The 16904-nt window shown below is 42.2% G+C and overlaps 1 protein-coding gene across 1 annotated transcript in view; it reads right to left on the bottom strand.

Annotated features, from left to right (window-relative positions):
* nup210 (nucleoporin 210) overlaps positions 1 to 16904 on the bottom strand; it is a gene marked incomplete at its 5' end in the record, with an annotated part of 59851 nt that overhangs the window by 32536 nt on the left and 10411 nt on the right. Inside the window, 13 exons of the mRNA XM_083641295.1 lie at positions 1081 to 1226; positions 1708 to 1906; positions 2614 to 2769; positions 3013 to 3150; positions 3278 to 3418; positions 5049 to 5155; positions 5278 to 5346; positions 5706 to 5864; positions 8332 to 8464; positions 8890 to 9040; positions 9867 to 9963; positions 10661 to 10792; positions 13572 to 13711. Coding sequence (XP_083497421.1) covers positions 1081 to 1226; positions 1708 to 1906; positions 2614 to 2769; positions 3013 to 3150; positions 3278 to 3418; positions 5049 to 5155; positions 5278 to 5346; positions 5706 to 5864; positions 8332 to 8464; positions 8890 to 9040; positions 9867 to 9963; positions 10661 to 10792; positions 13572 to 13711 — 1768 coding nt within the window. The remainder of the gene's footprint in view (positions 1 to 1080; positions 1227 to 1707; positions 1907 to 2613; positions 2770 to 3012; positions 3151 to 3277; positions 3419 to 5048; positions 5156 to 5277; positions 5347 to 5705; positions 5865 to 8331; positions 8465 to 8889; positions 9041 to 9866; positions 9964 to 10660; positions 10793 to 13571; positions 13712 to 16904) is intronic.

Below are 16904 nucleotides of genomic sequence, written 5' to 3' on the forward strand. Positions count from 1 at the left end.
TCTGAAGAACATAAGGGGGGAATTCCCCCCTAGTTTGCAAAATGAATTTAGGCCCTGACTGTAATACAGAAGTTCAATTTGAAGTTCAGCATTAATACATTTGTCATTTTTTGTCTTATATTTACCTTTGTGTGTTATTGCAATATAAAACTACATAATTGAGAATCGATTCTCGATTCTGGAATCGAGAATCGTTGGAATCGAGAATCAATTCTGGAATCGGATCGTGACCCCAGGAATCGGAATCGGATCGGATCGTGGCTTAGCCGGATCGGAGCACCCCTAACAGCTATCTAGTGTAGGAGGAGGCAGGAGTGACAAAATGATGCATGATAGGAGATGAAGTGGCCTCTCACCATAAAGCATGCTTTATTATATAAAGGCTATATTGTAGCACAGCAGCAGACGTCACGGCTGTGCAGCAGTACAGTTAAAGTGCAGAACACATCACAGCAGCAGACGTCACGGCTGTGCAGCAGTACTAGAGTTAAAGTGCAGAACACATCATTCAAATAAAACACTCGCTGATCACCGCATTTCTGGGAGAGGCTGTATGTACTGTATGTAGTGTGTGTGTGCATGTGTGCCCTTGGGAGGAGTGTGTGTGTGTGTGTGTGTGTGTGTGTGTGTGTGTGTGTGTGTGTGTGTGTGTGTGTGTGTGTGTGCGTGTGTGTGCATGTGCGTGTGTGTGTGCATGTGCGTGTGTGTGTGTGTGTGTGTGCGTGCCCTTGGAGGAGTGTGTGTGTGTGTGTGTTTCCTTGAAAGACAAGTTAATTGCTGCTCTGAGTCGAGTTGAAAGAATAAAAAGGCACAACACAACAAAGAGTGACTCCACCCTGGAGCTGCCCCGGAGCACTCGGCAAGTAAGTGCCAAGGTGTCCCATTCATTAATTAATTAATTAATTAATAAGTGCCAAGGTGATCCATTAATTAAACCAGCAACAAATTAGCACACGGACATGAATTGTGCAAAGCCTTGAGAAATATACCCGAGTACAAAAGAGAGAGCGATGATATGCCTCAAAGCGCATGGCGAGCAGGCCCTGGAAGGAGAGCACATGGCTTGATAGATAGACTCACTGTGAGAGGCAGGTAGGCGGCGATGGTGATCTTGGCACTGAGGTGCACGTTGCCGTGCGCGTAGCTGACTGTCAGCACCGTGTAGCCAGGGGCCAGAGCCTTGGCTCTCACCCCACTGCAGTGGTCCTGGCCTGGAGCCAGCCTCCCTGGAGGAGGAGTCGGGGTGGATGGAGAGAGAGAGAGAGAGAGAGAGAGAGAGAGAGAGAGAGAGAGAGAGAGAGCAATATGACAATATACAAATAAATAGAAGTGTGCACACAGGTTTACTCAGAGTGCCATCTAGCACCACGTCAGTGCAGCAGAGAGAGCTGATATTATTCATCGCCAGCCCACTCTTCCAATTCATAATGCACGATAAGAACAAAGCAACTTTCAAGGTGATAAATGTACTGCCAGTCGGAAAGCCATATAAATGAAAAAGGCTTGAGTATTAGTTGAGATTGTCTCTACACTGTAAGCCAAGCACGATTACTTATATTATCTTGAGATGAAAACAGGAGGTAAATAGAAATGGGTGATAGAGAAATTCTGGTTTTCATATAGCAGACGTGCTGCTATAAATCAGACTGTGGTGGTGTTGTGTTTTAAAGGTTGGTCACACTCGGTGGTGGGATCAGCTGGACTCACCCTCCAGCAGTTGGAAGACGCCCTGGTTCTGCTCCTCGACCTGCAGGTCAAAGTGGGAGCAGTCACTCAACATGACCCGCTCTGTCTCCACCTCGCCCAGCAGGCCAAATATCCTGAGGGGCAGATCCAGCACCAGGTCCACCCGGGCCTCCACCGGGCAAGGAGAGAAGTCCATGGCCACAGGCTCCACAACATACACCTGGGGGGGGGGGGTGAAGTCAAAGAGGACGTTAGGCGGAGGTAAAAAATGTGGAGATACAAGGTATTGCAAGGGGGATGGAAAATCCTTCTGCCAGGTCTGAATGTGAAAACATGATTGTAGTTCCTTAAAGTCAAGATTCAAGATTCAAGATTCTAGATTCTTGAATCTTGAATCTTGAATCTTGACTTTAAGGAACTACAATCATGTTTTCACATTCAGACCTGGCAGAAGGATTTTCCATCCACCTTGCAATACCTTGTATCTCCACATTTTTGAGTCGATCATCATTGGGAGATAATTTGGACAGAACAGATTCTGTGTTTGACATAAGGTTGTAGCTGTGCCCCAAGTCATTAAGTAGTAACCATTCATTCAGTATTTGAATTTTGTAAAGGACCACAATAAGATTAAAACAGTAACAGCAAATACAAGACTTTCTAGCTGCTGCTGCTGCTACTTTACTGCACTTAAAAAAAGTGAAAATACTCTAAGGTATAAAGTCCAGTCAATACAATTACGTTTTTTTTTACTCAATAATAAATAATTCTAACAAATGTATTCGTTAATACTATTTAATACACCATTTAAAGCAGAGGTTGCAAAGATCAATACTCCATGCATAAATAAATAAATAAATAAATAAATAAATAAATAAATAAATGCCAGTATTTCTATGTTTGACACTCTAAATCCTTAAGGTTTACCTTCATCTGGCCGTAGTGGAGCGGGTTGCGCACATCGTGAGCATACACCGCGCTGATGCCAATGTCACTGACGGTTGTCATCACTCCTTTCACGGTCACCGTGGCAACAGCTGTATTGGAAGAGGACCAGCTGAAATTGCCACTGCCTCCTGTCGCCTGTCACAGGGGGAAACGAGTCATTATGCAAACGGGTACCCACAAATCTACCGAGCATCAGCAACAAAATCTCTCTGACCACATTCAAACACGGCAGCAACACCGTTATAAAACTTCCAGTGTTTTGGCCAAGTGTGAATGACATCAAACGTCACTTTTTTAAAGAATAGTCATGGTGAACTCTACATGTGTATAGCAATGTGAGTACAGAGTTTCTCCTGTATTGTGAGTAGGATGAATTACCTGTATTGTGTACTGGTAAGCTCCAACCTTGGGCTGCCACGGGAAAGTGAGAATAGTGGGACTGAGGACTATAGGGTTATAGATCTCCACGTCCTGCTCATTGTGCACCGGCTTGATGAGTGCATGGACCGCTCCATTCTGAAACACAACGAGAGGCCTCAGCAGGACATATACTGGACTGGAAGAATGGAAGTGGAGGATTTAACACAACACAATCATTCTCCAGCTGAAATATGAACAGCTCATATTCAAGGTTCAAACTCACTGGATCCACAACAGATTTCAGGCTCGCATCGATGAGCGTCTGGCCGTCCTTGAGCGCTCTGACACGGTGGTACGATCCATTCAGGGACGACTTGAGGATTTCAAAGTACTCGCCGGGGAACACCGCCTCGATACGGACATTCTGCACAAAATAGGCCGCAAAACATTACAAACGTGAAAATAAATGAATACATAAATAAGGTGCAAAAGGGGTTGCGTCTTTGTCAATATTACGCGGAAAAATTTCGACGCGCTCATATTTTCCTGTTCGACTGTTTTGGTTAGAATTGCACCACTCGTTTTAAATACCGGCTAATAAAACACACAGGACAGTGCAGACATTTAAGAAAGGCTCAGCGGGCACTAAAAGTCTCTTCTCTAATGCCTCTCAGATGTGTTTGGGGCTGCGTCTGATTAAAGCTGACAAAACTCTATTACAGCTTTCCATTATTCAGGAAGTAGGAAAAGTCTATTCATATTATTGGAATGTGGAGCCATTATTTAAGCAATGCCATCGGTATACCATCAAACAAACAAGTGGCTCATACGCAAAGAGGGTGAATGAGATCAGACAAGACATTTGGAGAGACCTTCAATGCTTTGTAAATAAGCAAACAAACTGGTTAGCTCTGTAATGCAATCATAACTGAGATGATGTTTTCTCTCTTCCCAGTCCTTGATGAATGAGAAAACAGGAGAAATTAGATTTAAATGATTTGACGGTTTAGCACAATAGAGTGCCATACATTTCTCCAGTGCTCACAGGCTGTTTCCACAAAGTATTTGCCGGTATATACTATTTGTATAGTAGTTCTATTCGTATGTGGCGGTTTCCTGTACTAGCTTCCATTATATATTGTCACATGTCTGTATTTGATCTTGAATACATTGTAAAAAAAAAAAAAAAATCTGTCAACAGTTGTGTCCCATTTGGATTGGAACAATTCTTTCTCAAAGACGCAAAAAATAACTGCTGACAGAAAGCCTTTTTTTTTTTTACTTCCACGTTGATTAGGAGTATGATTATACTGTCTGTGAGCGCAGTGTTTTAGAAGACAACGTTCATCATAGTTTCCAAAGACCCCGTAGCTTTCTGTTGCTGCAGTAGAGTGGGAGAGGGCAGCCCTGTGTTACTGGACGGCTGGAGGAGCAGGCGGCTAACTAGCTAGCGAAGGTTTATGCCTTCTACTAATAGGGATTATAATGCGAAACATGTTATTTGGGCCCAGGGTTAAAAATACCAAACTTCTCCTTTAAAGTCCCTTGAAACCAGAAATATTTTTTTATTATTTAGCATTTTGAGTTCATCACATCACAGGAACCTATGTTAATAAGCCACCAGCCAAATTTGAACGATGATGAACGTCGCAAAGTACATACATTTAGGTTTGACAGTCATGGCAAAAGTAATGAGAATCAATTCGATTTTAGACCGTCTTTTCTCCCGCGGACTGTGTGGGCGTGTCCCGTCTGCAGCAGGTCTTTTCCTCTCTCTCTCTCTCGGAGGAGACCTCTCTCTCCGTTAACGGATAAGATCGTGATAAGATCGTGCATTTTAGCACCGTGCGCTCCGCTCTCTTCAATGAGGAAATGGAAATCCAGACCTTGTAGAAAAGTGTCGATTTTTGGGGCTTTGGGTTGAAAGTAATTCTCTCTCTTTTCTGAGGCACACAATTACTCACATAAGACCCTAAATTTAATAGTTAGAAGGTGTTTGTGGATTTTGGTTTCCAGGGACTTTAAGTTAATTATTTTTACTGAAATGTACTTACATCAGTGAGGTAAATCTTATTGCTGGATTTGTCATACACTTCAATGAGGATATCGTACACTCTGCCTGTTTCAAGAACCCAGCTGTCTCCTGGATGGATCTTAAAACCTAAAAGAATTTGAGAGAAAAATAGAAGTCAACTGAACCTGTGAACAACTGACACTCACATTATTGTATAAACAAAGTATAATATATGTTGTATTTTGTATAAAGAACAAAGAGAAATGCACCTAGGTAGCCTGGTTCAACCACATACAGAGTGCTGTTGGGCAGGCGGGACACTCCTTGCATGCGAAGGCCTAAGCAGGTGCTATTAAGGGAAATTAAGTGAGGCACCCTGACAGCGCATTATCTGCCCGTTAAGAGAGATAGAAACCCCCCTATACACATAGTTCAGGCTGCACGTTTGCCAAGTGCACAATACGTTAGGCATTTTTAATCAGACTCCTTACACAGGTCTACACAGGTCTACACAGGTCTACCTCTGCCTGCCAAGTCTCATTTCATCACTGGCTGACTCTGCTCACACATAAAGACGAGCACTGCAGAGAAGAGAGCCGATATAATTAACACCTGGACGGCCTGGCAAATTACAGCAATAAAAAAACAATAACTGCTGCAGATATTAAACATGACTGCGGAACTGCAAGGAGGATACTCTTATGGTCCAGCACCACGTTGATGTGTCCCAGTTGGACGGCTGTGACTGTAGAGATGCTTTGATCCAGAGTGGCCACAGCGAGTTCTGGGTGTCCGTCGGGCCCGGCCACGCTGTTCTGGAGGTGCAGCTCGTACTGATCACAAGGCATGGAGAGCTCTGGACACGCAGGAGAGTTAGCCGTTAGCTCAAGATCAAGCACGTCTGCACACTAAGCTGGGCTTTGAAACTTCAGGAAACCGCACAGCTCCTGTACTCATCTGACCACAGTGACATCAATGACTCTACCATTCAAACATTTTAGATTTTCAACTGATGTTCTTCTCTAAAAAGTGACTTACAATTAGAACACTGAGCTACTTTGATGGATATAGCTGCAGTTAACATGAACACTAACAGCCATGGTCAAAGTATGGGCAGTGCTTATTAATCGCAATATCGCCTACTGCAATTTTCAAATAGCAGGAGGCGCAATACTGTATTTCTTAAAGGAAAGATGTGCCAAAATACCATTTTAAAGTAAATACTGTCATGCTGCAGAGATGTCCTGGGCCCAGTTGCACAATGCACCTTAGGTTAAGATTTCCCTTAGAGTCAGAGTTAAGGTGTCCATAAAATAGAATTGGCTGCACAAAACACCCTTAAATCTTGTGCTTATGTTTTCCTTAAAATGCTTAACCTTATGGAGAAGGTTTAAGGGTGTTTTGTGCAACCCATCAGAGCCGCGGGAAGTAGGGGTGCTTTCCCTAGATTTTTCCCCCCCAAATCTTTTTTTTTTTTTTTTTACAAATGTAATTAAAAATATTTTGCAGTGCACTATGTTCCTTTCTTGTTTAAGAATGTTTCGGGAAATGAAAATGTAGCCTATTTAAATAGAATTATCAACAATAACAATCAAGGAAGTTACATGCTTGTAGGCTAGAGAAGAAGAAGCGTGCATGCACGCACATGTTGTGTTGAACCAACCAACAACCAATACGAATTGTTTAATCTGGCAATAAAGAAATGTGAACTTGACATGCTATTTTAATAGCCTACTCAAAAATGCACCTCCTACTAGGGCTGCTCGATTATGGCAAAAATCATAATCACGATTATTTTGATTGATATTGAGATCACGATTATTTAACACGATTACTCATTGACATTGAGAAAATCATGAATTTATTGAACATTTACACTGGCTTTTCTTTTTAACATTGGATGTCTTTGGATTTTAGATATAATTGAAAATAAATAAATAAGTGAAAATAAATAATAAAAGTGCAAAGATTTAGAAATAAAATAAAAACTAAAATAAATATACAGTATATGTAGGCCTACTATGTTGCAGTGAACTGCCACAACCAACTGCAACTATTAATCTACATTCAATATGTTGGTAAACATCTGCTGAACTAGTAGTCCTTAAACCTCAAAACTAACCAAATGAGAACGCTAGTAACGTTCGTTTACATTACATTAAATTACTCATTTGGCAGATGCTTTTATCCAAAGCGACTTACAATAACACGTTTAGGTTCATAATAGGCTATTGTTAATGTTTATCTGTGAGCTTGTTAGCTGTTGAATATGCGGTCGCATTGTAAAGAGTGTCCTGAATCGATGACTGTTGCGGTGGCAGTAACTAGATGGGGCTTTGTATTTTTGTTCGTTTAGCGTTTATTGCTTGGTCATAGACCACTTTGTGAGTGGATTTCAAGTGATTAAAGAAAGAGGGAGAGGTTGTGTTGCGGGGTGCAGCCACGACCGCGCATATCTTGCACTGTTTGTTCCAAGTCTGTGGCTGTGAGTGACAGGTGGGTCAAAACTCGCATCGCAATTCCGTGCTGTATATTCGCATCGCTCTTGATGTGTGGACCTTTAAACTCGGCGAAACCATAGTGTTTACACCCCACATACGTTGTTTTACCTCTCTTCTCGACCAGCGGCTCTCTTTCTGTGACTTCTGTCATCTTATTCTTGTGCTACCACGGAAATAAGCGGGGAGGAGAAACGTGCCGTGGCTCTCTGTTCACATGACAGTCATTCACAACTCGAGCGGTGTGTGTGTGTGTTTTGGGCTTTGGGGGAGGGGCCGAGCACACCGCTGCAAAGGAAGGGGTGCGCTTGATTTACAACACAAGACAGAACGAGAGTGACAAGAGCCGCAAAATCGTTGTATGTCGATTATCTTGATTTCATAATCGTGGACAGCCCAAATCGTAATCATGATTAAAATTCGATTAATCGCCCAGCCCTACCTCCTACTATACAGCAAAGAGAGGAGTCAATGTTTCTTGATATCCTCCCAGCACCCCCTGCTTAAAATGACTTCCAGCGGCCCTGCAACCCATTCTATTTTATGGAAATCTTAACCTAAGGTGCTTTGTGCAACTGGGCCCTGGCCTACACATCATATTCTACAGACTTAAGAAAACATTGTTTAGTAGAGATGCCTGCAAAAAATCACAACATAATCATTTTAAAACGCTGTTCAATGAATAATAATGTAAAAATGATCATTCCCTCTAATATTGCAAATTACATCACAATTGCAATATCAGTGAAAATGACCGCAATTAGATATTTTTTAAAAGCGTTCAGCCCTAATAATAATGGGCTTTTACACTTAGCAGAGTCAGACCTGTGATCTTGCCCTGTCTGATCTTCTGAACCTTGTACTGGATGGAGGTGCCGGCCAGCAGATAGACATCGTGTGCAGGGCTCAGGAGGATGTTCTCTAAAATCAACAGTTTCACCTCAGCTGCACCCACGTCCTGTTGCATGGAAACCATGGTTACGGCACAGCAAAACACAAGTCTCCCGCCTCACCACACCGGACTCAACTGGTTGTGGTATTCAAAATGAAGCATGTTAATCAACCCAAGTCATTGAAATTGCATTTGGCTGTGGGGCATTTTTGAGTTTAATGTACATTGCTGAAATACTAATACAGTACCATAATAATCATACTAATAATACTGAAAAATAATCACAGATGAGGAAGAAGAGAAGCCATTACTATTGTGCAAGCTCCTGCTATTTATAGACCTCCACATCATAGGAGATTATCCCATTATGATTTTCTTGTGTTTAAAAATAGACCGCGACAACCTATGATTCCTAACAATACAGTGGAACAAAGTGCTGGTGTCCCACAGCCAACAAATGATGTGACTAAAAGTGCTGCAGATCTCCTCACCTTGTACAGTGACTCTTGTAGTTGTGCCTTTAACTTAGCATGTCCCGTTTTCAGTCCCGACACCAAAATAATGTCTCCCTGTTTCCCAACACGCTCCATCTCAGATATGTACCCAGGAGGCGTGTATGTGGACTCAGAGAACTTAAGTACCCTTGGAAAGAGAAAAAGATTAGAAAACGCATTAGACACTCGACTTAGTACGACCCTGTTGCAACTGACCTCTAGTCTAGAGTGATTACGGTAATCACACAGATCCCTACAGAGGTAGAGGGAACTTGGAAGGTAGAAAAAAGATGACGCTACTTTGGAAAGATACTAGTGATTCTTGACTAAGAAACACTAGTATATCATAGGGCTGTGCAATTCATCAAATTTTAACCGCATATTACAATTTTGGCTTCCCACAATTATGAAAACAAGATAATCGAGATAAAACAATTCTTTTGAATATATTATAGATTTTAGTTAGCCTATTTAGTTAGCCTATTTCATTTCGGTGAAAGTTGCAAAGCCGTAGCACGTATGCCTGATTTGTTATGAATTTTCAAAGTTTGAAACTTTAGACGGTCGCTGTAGCGCCACCATCAGGACTATTGGTGCCAAATTCGCGTCGACTTAGTTTGGCATGGGACTGGACCTTTGTGCAAAGGTTGGTTTATGTTCATGCATGGGAAGTCCCAACTTCCCGGGAGAAGAAGGAGAATACAGGCAAATACAATAAGTGGCCCTGCCGCTTCGCTGGCCCGGCCACTAATAATCCTGATTATGATTTTTGCCATAATCGAGCAGCCCTGGTATATCATTAGTTTTATTATCCTTACATTAGCATATTATTGGCTCTGGGTTGAATTATATGGTCAACACCCACTTATGGGTTGCTATCAGGTTGTTATGCAAAGTAGAGGGTTGAGTGGAGGTTGAGCAGAGGGTTATGCATTGATACAGGGAAGCCTACCGTAATGTACAGGGAAGCCTACCGTAATGAATTGTAGGAGTCGGAGAATCCAACCGCATCTGCATCTTTCACTAAGGTCCAGTCAAACACCAGACCTGCGAGGGTGCTGAAGGTGTTCCCTGCAACATAAATAAGGATTTGCCATTTTCTTTAGCCTCAAACTTTAAAATCAACCTCAGAACACATGGCTATGCAAGATTAGCTACAGCACAAAGAATATTTGCATAGCTCTTTCAACATGTAGTGTTGTAGGGCTTAGGTCAACACTCAATACTCATCCTGTACTGTACAACGGATGCTAAGCATACTTGTTTGACAGCCGCTGGCAGTTGAGTTAGCGCTTAGCTGAAACAAAACCAATCTTCAGGATCTACTGCTCCGTGTGAAAATAATTCAAAGTGCGCTTTTAGGCCAAAACAAACAAACAAACAAAATGCAAGCCTTGGAGCCATCCTGAAGAAGAAGAAGAAGAAGAAGCAGGTTGTGGCTACAGCTCATTAAACTAAGTGTGTCTGCTCTAAATGGAACCGGTGGGACAGAACAAACAGCTTCACAGCAGCAGCCCGAGGGGGAAAGAAAGGCCTGCCTAGGGCCGGCTCAGTCATTACTCTGAGAAGTCTTTCACGCGGCAAATAAACAATACACAGTGGATCCATTGGAGAGAAAGGTAAAATGGAGTAATATTTCAACAATTGATGGGTAGGGTACTGTACTGTAGACTATAAAGACTTCATGAGCTATTCAATTATCAATGACACAAGCAGCCAGGAATGAAGAAAAGATGGTCCTGTCATAAAGCAGTACATCAGACCTTACCTTCAGAGTCGAGTGCATGGATCTTAAGCTCCAGTGGCGAGTCCTCCAGGTGCAGCTCTCTGGTGGTGGACACGATCTGGATCTCATTGATGATGTCCACAATGGCATCACAACGCAGTACCTGTCCTGTAACTGTAGGTGGAAGCAGGGACAAACCTCAGACAGTGCATACTACAGTAGTTCTCACCCAGCAAGACAGAGCTGAGTATAGAGTCAGTGGAACAATAGATATAGATGAGTCAGTGGAACAATAGATATAGATGAGTCAGTGGAACAATAGATATAGATGAGTCAGTGGAACAATAGATATAGATGAGTCAGTGGAACAATAGATATAGATGACTCAGTGGAACAATAGCAACGGTTGAGGCACAAAGTATAGAAATCCATCTCTTATATTTAGGCGTGCATCGATTGCAATTTTGTTGGCCGGTTCCCGATTTCCGATTTTTGAATAGTCTGACTTGCCGATTCCGATTTTCTTTCTAAGAACAATAATTGACAGCTTACACAAACATTTTTGTAACTTTGTTTGAAAATTAAGATTCATATAACAATTCTTATCATTTGCATGAAGTAGGACCATCTCACTCAAACACATCTCAAAATAAAAGTGTTCCAGGTTACTGGACAGAGCTTTTTTGTGCAAATACAATGAATTAAAAATAAAATAAAATCCAGTAGCCTATATCCCACAGCTATCATGCATTTACTTTTCCAAAAGAAAACAGGTGCAACAGAACATCAAAATGTGTTCCATGGACAAGGAGTTTATAGCCTGGCTCCAGACCAGTCCTCTTGAGTAGAGGGGAAATTAGTTTATGAGTTAAAGTAACGAGTCTGAATATCAGGCGGAGTTTACACACAGTCCGAAATTTCGTATGCGTTTTTTTTTAATCTGCCATCCGAAAAAAGATCGTCACGCACAGAAAACCTTGCGCACTTGAGTCCGATGCATTTTTATTATTATGTCCGTCGTTCTATTTGCAATACGAAACAAATAGTCTCTCCTCTATCCACGTTACAACATGACTGACAGGCTGAGGCAGCAGCAGTGATGTGGAATGGAGAAGGCAGGTCAGGGAATCATACTGGACACAATGCTCACGTTCACCTCGCCAAGCCGGCTGCGGCTGTGCGCGGTGGCGAAGCACCGCTTCCCGGGGAGAGAGAGCAGAGAGAGGGGGGCCAGTGAGGTGAAGCGAGCCGCTCAGACTGGACTCCAGCCGAGCGGGACTCGGCCGCACCTCTGTCTCCACGGCTTATTTTCAACTTGCATGTGTGACAAACTGCGAGCTTTGTCTTCTTCACTGACGGTGAAAAAACTCCACAACGAGGAAGGTATGCTGGCGTGCAGTGTTGGGGGTAACTCATTACAAAAGTAACATATTACATGTAATATATTACTTTTAGCAGTAATTCAGTAATATAACTTATTACTTATAGGATTTCAGTAATATTATACCAGTTACTTTGTCAAGTAACTCAAGTTACAAATTGAGTTACTATTTTTTAATCAAAGCACATATTTAAATAATTTCCTAATCAAACTCTGTGTTTTTATGCAAATAACCACTATAGATGACAATAACAAGCGAAAAGAATAAGATTTTGAATTTTGGACGGTTTACACTGACTTCAAGATGGTTTACATTCTTTTTCGGGATGGTTCCGGGGCGCCGATGTCATTCTGCTACTGCAGTTATTTTGGTGAAAGTAATGCAAAAGTAGTGTAATAAGTAATGAGTTACTCTACACATACAGTAATATTGTAAAGTAACTTATTACTTTCAAATTAAAGTAACTAGTAATATGTAGTATATTACATTTTGAAAGTAACTTGCCCAACACTGCTGGCGTGTGTGTGGTGTGGTGGCTGCCTGTCTCGGTGCTTTGGTTGTGCGCGCACATCACGTGAAAAAGGGGGGGAGCCAACCGGCACACAGAATCGGCTATGTAGACTGACCGGCGCAGGTCACCGGTCACGGCCGATCAGCTGAAAATCGGCCATTTCCGGTCACTTGCCGATCGATCGGTGCATCTCTACTTATATTGTGACATCATTATAGAATAATTAATAATCATAATAATGATAATATGACTGTATAGTCATGGCAACAGAGATGAGTAGATCAACACCATCCTCAGCTCTTGGGGAAATGCTTTTCACATTGTGTCAGATGTTTGCTGTCCAGTGCCTCGTCTGCTGACGTGCTCAGTAAGCCGCTTCACGCCAGGAGGTCTGGCCATCGCAACTGATGGATTACATGACTTGATGTTTTGTTCAACCCAAAACAGCTGGGGAATAACTAGGCTACATTTAAAGCCACTGACATCCATCTCAACAGGCAGCGTTGTCTCGTTTGAGGAAGACCTTCGAGAGGCATGTTGGAGGGGCCAATATTGTGTGATTTTCTCAATTACTAAGGCAACTACTCACAACAACTGCAAGCCAACAAAGCCACAGGCAACAGATGACATACAGTATTTCATAAGACAAAAGTGGTTCAAAAGAACCATGTGTTGCACAACACAATGATACATAATGCTATCCTCTCGCTTGCTACTCTATATGGGGAACTGAGCACATCTGCACCACTATCACATTTCCAAATGAAGGTAATGTATACAGAAATGTGAGGTGTCGCCTTGCTGCCTTCTAGAACACATTTCTGTATACATTAGCTCCATTCTGAAATGTGATAGTGTAAATAGCTTACAATGCACATTTGCATGTCTAGACACATTTCTGTACATATTCCGCCCATCTGAATACCCAAATAATATGAATTGTTAGCAGTGGACATTTGCTGCAAACGTTTAAATCTGTCAATCAATATCCTATTATCTGCTCCTGCAATTATGACCTACAGTACTATCCCCTTACAGTATCTAGGTTGAGTGTTCTTACCAACATCTTCAGCCAGGATGATGCTGGTCAGTCTGGACGGCTGGGTGGACAGAGCCTGGAGAACAGCTCTCTGGGAGCAGCCTCTGCTGCTGTCTGCATTGACAGTCTGGACGCTCGCTACCTCTGGTCTGTTGGAGGACCTGGAAGAAGTTACCACAACAAAATCAGCCATGAATCAGATTTGAGAGTAGCTTGGTTCTTCTCTTGCCTCCATAACAAGCTCATCACTAAGGATTGAAAGATGGATTGCACGTGGGGCGCACACGGGGCAGCTGCAGCTCAGGAGGTAGAGCGGGTCGTCACTAATCACTTTGGATGAAAGAGGTCGGTGGTTCGATTCCCGGCTCCTCCAGTCTGCATGTCGAAGTGTCCTTGGGCAAGACACTGAACCCCAAATTGCTCCTGGTGGGTGTGCCGGCACCCTGCGTGGTAGCCTGCCGCCATCGGTGTGTGAATGGGTCAATGTACCTACTGACTGTAAAGCGCTTTGGATAAAAGCACTATATAAATGCAGGCTATTTACCATTTAGGCCACTTACATGGAATGAATATCCTGCAGAATGTGCACATTTTGATGCTTTGAGGGGTGGAGTCACATCTTTACATTTCAAACTGGACGAACAGGTGAACGCATTCACAAGAACAGCTAACATGTAAGTAAGAGAAGCCCGAAACGTTACCCACTGGTGGTGTTGCAATAAAAAAAAACTGAACTGGAGCCCTTTGCAGTGTGCGAACCTTTTACAACTTTCTCTGCACTTATCACTGTAAGTTGTGCACCTGCCCTACTAGGCTGGGATGTGCGTGTCTCCCTTCTACCTTTAGTAAGAGAAGCAACCCATCTTTCAGCTTGTTCAAATTCACCAGAGCTATTTCTATTTCGTGACGGCAAAAGTGAGCTGCCCTGAACTGACTTCCTAGCCGTGTGTGTGTGGCCTGACATGCCCTGAAACACGAGCCTGCCAGGGGGGCTGGACGGGACCCTCACACACTTTCCTGTTAGTAACGTTACAGACAGACAGTCAGACTCACCTCCTGTGACTTTCTACTTACCATCTGTAGCAACCTTCAGTAGCTTCCAATGTGAAGTTTATTCTGGTACTTCTGGCAAGAGGTAGCAACACTTTGGGGATATTTAGTTTGGAGGCACGTGTTACATGAATAACGGCTATTATTAATAACAGCCCTACTAACACTGATAATCTCTGAGAAACCATTTCCGCTTCATGAGACTGTAACCGGTAGAGATGTATGAATGGAGAAACCAAATGCCAACTTCCTATTAGCTTTGCAACGCTGTGCCAAGTTTCTGTGCTCTTAATCGCTTCCGTCCCATCAGCTAGCTGTTCAGTAGCCTAGAGCTATGTCTCTGAGGTAGAGCAGTACTGTGTTTACATCACTGGGCTAACATGCTACTGTGCGGCTAGCTAACGTTATGTCTCTATTCAAACACACGCTGCTGTATTCCTACTTATAGTTTCACTTGTGACACTGACGGAGAGCAGCCAATGTCGCCTGCCTGCTCTTCAAAACGACTCCTTCGCTTTTGGATATCTTCGACTGCTCCGAAACTCACAAAGTCTGTCAATTTCAATTGTTCAGTGTAATATTAATCCAGTTAGCAAACGATAGCCTGAAATCCGCATGTTTCATAGAAATACCCGCCATTAGCAATCATTGGAGTGTGCATGGCGCGCGCGTGCATGCTGGGTACGGTACGTCACTTGAGAGGGTGGGCAAGAAGGGGGCGTGACGCGCTTTCTTAAAGAAGCCCCGTCAGAATAGAATAGAATAGAATAGAATAGAATAGAATAGAATAGAATAGAATAGAACAGAACAGAATAGAATAGAACAGAGCAGAATAGAATAGAATAGAATAGAACAGAACAGAATAGAATAGAATAGAATAGAATAGAATAGAACAGAACAGAATAGAATAGAACAGAGCAGAATAGAATAGAATAGAATAGAACAGAACAGAATAGAATAGAATAGAATAGAACAGAGCAGAATAGAATAGAATAGAATAGAACAGAACAGAATAGAATAGAATAGAATAGAACAGAACAGAATAGAATAGAATAGAATAGAATAGAATAGAATAGAACAGAATAGAATAGAACAGAGCAGAATAGAATAGAATAGAATAGAACAGAACAGAATAGAATAGAATAGAATAGAACAGAACAGAATAGAATAGAATAGAATAGAATAGAATAGAATAGAACAGAACAGAACAGAACAGAATAGAATAGAATAGAACAGAACAGAATAGAATAGAATAGAATAGAATAGAATAGAATAGAAAAAACAGCACCCTCCCACAATTGTTTATGATAAAACAAGTTAGCATCTCAGGTGGGAGTCTGTGGTCTATTGGGTTCTGGACATGGAAACATTCGGAAATATTAAAGACCAAAGTAAGTAGCCTACTATAGGCTATAGTATAATAATAAGTATTTTATGCCTGAGGTGGGGGGAAATGTTTTCTTTTGGGGGATTAACATGTCTGAATGTTGTGGATTAAAAAAAAATTGCTCTTGATGAAAAATTTGAAAATTGCAAAGTGGAAATGGAAATCGTCGAGCACAACAGACACAAACTGACTCCATATAATAACATTATAGCAACAATATCTGAATATTAGGTGATACAAAAAACAGAAAAGTACAATAAAGCCACTGACACATTATGTCCATATGGACATATTATAATATTATTATAATATATCATATCTGATCAAATAAATACCATAAACTTAACATTGAGTACCAACTATAATAAGTCCATATAGGAATATTATTGGACGTAGAACATGCCTTAAAACCTCTTCCACTCCACCCCTTCATACCAGCCTTTTTAGGGGGGCAGGGGTGTACCACATAGCTAGGAAACTGAAGTCAAGTTTTTGTCATCATAAATCTCTAATAAACCTTGTGTTTTGATTAGACATCTAATGTTGAAAGTTTAGAGTGTATTGTATTGGCTTGGAACAGAGGTTGTCAAAGTGGGAGGCGGACCTCCCCAGGAGGGCACACACACATCCAGGGGTGGCTGTGGCTCAGGAGGTAGAGCAGAGGTCATCCACTAATCAGAAAGTCGGTGGTTCGATCCCCGGCTCTTTCAGTCCGCATGTCGAAGTGTCCTTGGGCAAGCAAGACACTGAACCCCAATTTGCTCCCGATGGCATTGCCAGCACCCTGCGTGGCAGCTGGCTGCCCTCGGTGTGTGAATGGGTGAATGTAGGCACATTTAAAGTGCTTTGGATAAAAGCGATATATAAATGCAGGCCATTTACATCCATGATTGGTATCAATGGATGCCCTTAGGTCA

The sequence above is a fragment of the Poromitra crassiceps genome (assembly GCF_964638095.1).
Source record: "Poromitra crassiceps genome assembly, chromosome: 8".
NCBI classification, from domain to species: domain Eukaryota; kingdom Metazoa; phylum Chordata; class Actinopteri; order Beryciformes; family Melamphaidae; genus Poromitra; species Poromitra crassiceps.